Genomic DNA, 6,000 nt, shown 5'->3' on the forward strand with positions numbered 1-6,000 from the left:
CTTAGCTAACCCACACAGCGCTTTCAAAACGTTGTGTGTGTGAATTACAACAGCTCGGAAGCCAGGACACTGTAGGAACCCACAGGTCTGTTCTTGGTTACTTTTTTGAGATTGTGTTTGCTTGCTTCCAGTCGCCGAGTTGTGTTTGACTCATTTGCGACCCCACGGACTGGAGCCCGCCAGGCTCCTTTGTCCATGGGATTTCCCAGGCAAGGATACTGGAGTGAGTTGTCATTCCTTCTCCAGGGGATCTTCCCCACCCAGAGACTGAACCCGAGACTCCTGCGCTGACAGACGGGTTCTTTACCACTGAGCCACCTGGGAGACTGTGGAGATCGTGCAGTGACAAGTAAAAAGCTACTTCCAGGCTGAGTACTTTGGCAGAAGTCCTGAAGATGGGCTGTGTGTGTGTGTGTGTGTGTGCGCGCCAGACTCAGGAACACCCATGATGCAGAACCCTTGAAGCCCCAAAGTCGACGTCCGAGATGCACTTTATCATCAAACAAAGCTAATCTGCAGGGCCTGCTCCTTCTTCATCACACACTCACAAGTCTGGACACCTGCCACTTTGCTGTGTTCCAAAATTCCAGAAACGACTGCTGTCAGGAAACTCAACTGTCCCAGAATCGCTCACCTATTTCTGGTTCAAACCCTGAGAACTGAAGGCGTTTCACTGTTCTCATTCTGCTGATGGATGGCTGTGTCCCTGTCCTCTGTGGACACAAATGGTGACCACATAGGTCACCTCCAAGCACCGGCTGGAGATAACCAGGGTCCTAGCTGGCCTGGGCATGACTTTGTCGTCATGGACAACCATCACCAACATGGGCTGGTGCTCAGAGCCTCGCAGTCATGGCTGGTATTAGCACACGAAGCTGCATTCACTTCCCCTGACCATGTGGAGCTGAGGTTCCCTCACCTGTACAGTGACCAGCAGAACCAGGTAAGCTGATCGCCTTAATGCTCAGATGCGCAGAGCTTGGCACAGAACAAACAGTACATGCTAGCTGCCGCTGCTGCTAATGCATCGACCTCCTACTGGGTTGAGTCCCGTGGTTGGCACCAAGGGGACAGAGGAGGACTAAAAAACTCTCTTTCAAGCGCCATCTGGTTCCCCTGCCCAGGGTGATGTCTCACTAATTAAAAAGGGGACCCTCAGGAGGCGCACTGGTGTGAAAATAGAACCCCAACTTAATGCACCCTCAAGCCACTTTGACTCCAACACTGCTGAAAGTGAAGCTCCAATACTTTGGCCACTTGATGTGAAAAGCCAACTCTCTTGAAAAGACCCTGAGGCTGGGAAAGATTGAGGGCAGGAGGAGAAAGGGATGACAGAGGATGAGATGGCTGGTTGGCATCATTGACTCAATGGACATGAGTTTTAGTAAGCTCTGGGAGGTGGTGGAGGACAGGGAAGTCTGGTGTGCTGAAGGCCATGGGGTCACAAAGAGTCAGACACAACTGAACAACAACAGCAAGTCATTTTGGGGAACCTTCTGCTCAGACAAGTGCAGGCAGAGGGCATCTGTAGAATCATCAATTATTCCGGGAGTGAGAGCCGGTACACATGGGGCATGGCCTAGGCATGACCCTCCAAGGCATGGAGAGCTTTCATTTAATTTCACAAACGAAGAGTAACCTAAAATGTCTCTTTGTAGCCAGAAGAGGATTTGGTAATAAACAGGCAAGGTATGTATGTCACCATCTCTACACAGAATACATACAGAAGAAATATTTGGTAAGTTAATTTAAAACAGACAAAATTCCTAAAGCAGCACACCAGAGATGTTGATAACATGGGGCCCCCAAGAGTTAGGTAACACGAAATGACGCGTGAAATGACTCGTGAAATGACTGATCTGTCACACCACGTGATAAACCCAAACATTTAAAGTTCTACACAAAATGGTGAAGCAGATCTCTTCTTTCTATGACCAGTTAATTAAGAGACCAATCTCTTCTTAATATGACCCTTAAAAGTATTTTATGACGTGTCTATAGGCAGAGAAACAAAATCGACCTTAGGGTATGCCCAATTCAGAAAGTTAAGCTTAGCAGTTGCGAAAGAGGAAAAGGAGCCTTTTCTAACTTTGTCAAATAAGAAAAATGCATCCTAAAAAAGAAAGTGCCAACAGAGAGAGGAAGGTAACTAGAATGGAACCGTTCTGCCTTTTAAATTAATTATTGGTTTGGTAGCACTTTTGGTTCTCTTTGAAAACCTCATCAGGTATTTTGATTGTTTTCCCAAAGCCTATTACCTTGAACTGCGGAAATAATTCGGTAACCAAGGTACATGCAATGAACAACCTGTAGGCAGGAAATTTACAAAAGCCGGAAAGGCACCTAACACACAGGCCCCCAAACACCACCTGGGGCAGATCTCGCCCTGCACAGAAGCCTGAGACACTGGTGAGCGACCATCCCTCCGGTCCTGACACTCCTTTTCGAGTGGTTTGTAGGTATCCTACACGACTCTCTTTTGGATGCTGAAGTCAGCAGGAAAAGTGCAAAGGAACCGAATTGGTATTTTTATAAACTTCTGAGTGCTCCTCTTCCTTTCAGATATTTTACACACTAGACTTTAGAACAGGTAGTATAACACAATATGCTAGGTGGGGAAGGCGCTGAGTTCAACTAAGATTTTGAAACTAATAAAAATGTTGATAATTACTTGCAACAATGAGGTCTCTAGTTTGCCAACTGTATGAAGATTCTCAGTTTGGGTTACAGAGAAAATAAATATATACCCAAGGACTTGCCCAATTTAATAGAAGTGCCCAGGCACCAACAGAACAATCATTCACAGCATTGATGTGACCATGGGAAATATTTATTAACAACTTACTAAGATAGATGTTAGAAAAAAAAAAAAAGTCCTTACTTGTCATTTGAAATCTTTATTTTCCTGCATCTTTCAAAATGCAGGCTGAGGTCCACGTGACCTCTGGGATCACTTCCAAATCTAAATGATATGATTCTATGATTATAAGGCAAAATGATATTCCTCCGCCCCATGTCCCCAGAGTCGTCCTGGTGAAGGATAAAAGATGGTAAGAGAGTGTTCTAGAGAGTTCTGATTAGCACAGCTTTCCGATACCAATAACAGATGCATTTCTGTGAAAAATTCTTCCCCATCAATCCTGATGATATAAACGGGGCCCCCTCCGACCCCCGTGGCTTGTATTCCATCACAGACTCCCATCACATCAGAGCCAGCACTAAACCACAAGCTTCAGGGTGAATTTCTGATGCTAAAGTGTTAAACCTCGCCTTTCTAAAGCTGCCACATCCATGCTGTTTCGAACTGGAGAAACAAGCGGAAGCTAAACCCCAGGAAAGCTGGACTAGCAGGATAGTTACTTGGTGAAAACAGACCTCAGTCAAGAATTAAGTGCCGAAGAGACTGGCATGGAATCCCAGGGGCTCCACCTCTAGCGAAATTGGCAGAACAAGCATTATTTGATTAGTGTGAAAATCCTGAAGAGGCAGGTGACAGGGGACTGATGGCTTCTAAGATGCTGGCTGTAGAAAGATCACATCGAGGTCATTTGGGGTCTCCTAAACAAAACAGTGATTCTCCATAAATCTAAAACACACCCACATAAAACTATGTTTTTTTTTTTTTTTTTAAAGTAATGTTCATAGCGATTTAGGAAAACATCAGCCAACCTGAACGTGATCAAGAGCATATAGCTTGGGAAGAGAAAACCACCACGCCTCTGCCTGCAGCTCCGGGAAGGGATTTCAGAAGGTTCATTCATTCTCTGCTCTCAGGTTCTTTGGGGGTTCTTTGCAGTAAAGCTGCCATCTGGGGCAGCAGGCAAGAAGACATCAGGCTTGCCCCTGATTTCAGTAGTCAAAAATCTTTAACCTTGATGATGGATTTAAGCCCTGGGGGCATGAGGAAACTGAAGCAAGTTCACAGGTCTGAGAGAGAGAGAGAGCTAGATCTCAGGGGGAGCTGATGGTCCTGGTGAGAGGCAGGTCCCAGGCGTTTCCTGGAGGGAGTCTGGCCTTGTCACTTACAGAACAACTCACACCACACCTCTGCCTCGCCAGTCAAATTTCTCAAGAGCAGAATTTTCACCTTGCACTAGATGCCGGTCAGGACGAACGAAGCAGGGCCGGCGAGCAGATTCGGCAGCAGGCAGGTGGCCCTCTGCAGAGACCGCCCCCCACCACCCAACTCGCAGGGCATCCCTGAGCTACTGGGGGTGGGGGTGGGGAAACCTCTGTGTGTGGCGGGCGAGGGGGCGATAAACTGGGCTGGACGTTTATAGATTCTGAGGTCCATACAAAGTTTCACCTTCGGGAAGATTATGGCTACAGGAGATGGGAAGGCCACGGAGAAGGAGACCTGGGGTGTGGGGTGGGGTGGGATGGGACAGGAGGGTAGAAGAGATGGGGATTCAGGGGGCAGGGAGGGAGGGAGGAGGCGGAGATGGTGGAGGGGCAAGGGGGAAAAAGGCAGGAGCGGACGGAGGCAGCGGGTTTGAGGCGAGGACCGGAGGTGGACGGGAAGAGCCAGAGGGACGATGGGGAGAAGGAACAGAGGAGGAGAGACAGGAGGGTGTGCGGAAGGAGAACCCGAATTCTGGAGAGGGGGGGACGCGGAGAGACGGGATGGAAAAGCGGGCCACGGAGAAAACGCTCAGGCAAGTCGAGCGGAGGCGCCCGGGGGATGTCTCCCCTTTGGAGCCAGGTTTCGAGGGCGCCCCGCGCGCGCCCCGGGAGCCCGAGGGGCCCGCCCTGCGCGCTCCCCAAGCCGCCCCCCGCCCGCCCGCCCGCTTACCTGGCCCTTGACCAGGCTGGCGGCGAACTGGCGCATGACGGCCTCCACCGTGTAGGCGCTGGACCAGCCGCGCGGCGTGAGCAGCTCCATGCAGATGGCGCCGCCGTCCAGCACGTAGCCGTTCTCCAGGCGCGGGCTGAGCACCCGCATGAAGGGCGGCGAGAAGGGGAAGTTGTCGGGGAAGGTGAGGTTGAGCAGGATGAACTCGGTGTTGGTCTCCTTCATGTCCTGCCACAGCACCGAGTCCTTGTCCACCTGGTGCAACTTCACGTTCCAGTCGAACAGGCTCTCGTCCACCAGCTCCACGGAGATGAAGCGGTCGCTCAGGCGCGCGATGTCCCGCAGCTCCTTCATGAGGCGCCGGCTGCGCACCTGCGCGCAGTGCTGCTGGCGCGCCGCGGGCACCAGGCTGCCGCCCGCCGCCGCCGCCGCCGCCGCCGGGCCCGGCCCCGCCCTGGCGCCCGCCGCCCGCTCCCGGGGGCCCCCGGCGCCCGGCGCCCCCGCCGCCCCCGCCGCCGCCGGCGGCGCCTTGTCGCGCGGGGCCAGCTCCGCCGCGCGCTTGCCCTTGCCCTTGCCGGGCCCGGGGCTGGCGTCGCCCGCGCCCCCGGCCGGGTGCGGCGGCTGCGGGGGCTTGTTGCCGCCGCTCTTGGCGCCGCCCTTGCCGCGCAGCGCCGCGCTCTGCGGGCCGCCGCCGCCGCCGGCGCGGTGGTTGTTGTGGTGGTGCTTGGGGTCTTCGGTGTCCCGGTTGTGCAGGCGGATGAGCCCGATTTTGCGGAGCAGCGTGGCCATCTTAGGCTCGGCGCGGGTGGGGGGCTCCCCTCGGCTCCTGCGCCCGGAGCCCGAGGGGCGCGCGGGGCGGCGACCGGCGACCACTCAACGGGGCGCGGCGCGGGCCACCCCCGGCGCCGGCGGCCGTGGCGCAGGCGAGCGGGCAGCACGCGCTCTCGCCGGCCGCTGGGTCGCCGCTGTCATATGACGGGGCCGGTTCGGGTTCGGGCTCCGGCCGCCGGGGAAGCGGAGGCGTGGAGGGCGCGCGGCGCGGTGGTCCGTCCCCCCCGGCCGGTCCCCGGAGCCCGGCGTCCGCGGTCCTTTGTGCGCGGCCGCTGCCGGGGCTGGCTTCGAGTCCGAGCGCCGCGCCGGGGCGCGCAGAGCCGGCCGCCGCGCCCCGGAGGCAGCGAGGGGGGCCGCGGGCTCGGGCCGTGCGCACC

At 54.8% G+C, this 6,000-nt stretch overlaps 1 protein-coding gene across 1 annotated transcript in view; it reads right to left on the reverse strand.

Moving 5' to 3' along the window:
* UBE2QL1 (ubiquitin conjugating enzyme E2 Q family like 1) overlaps positions 1 to 5,647 on the reverse strand; it is a 54,007-nt gene extending 48,360 nt beyond the window's left edge. Inside the window, exon 1 of the mRNA XM_061129720.1 lies at positions 4,793 to 5,647. Coding sequence (XP_060985703.1) covers positions 4,793 to 5,581 — 789 coding nt within the window. The 5' untranslated portion in view covers positions 5,582 to 5,647. The remainder of the gene's footprint in view (positions 1 to 4,792) is intronic.
* Positions 5,648 to 6,000: the final 353 nt, after the last annotated feature.

Source organism: Dama dama, chromosome 25 (genome assembly GCF_033118175.1).
Source record: "Dama dama isolate Ldn47 chromosome 25, ASM3311817v1, whole genome shotgun sequence".
Lineage (NCBI taxonomy): Eukaryota > Metazoa > Chordata > Mammalia > Artiodactyla > Cervidae > Dama > Dama dama.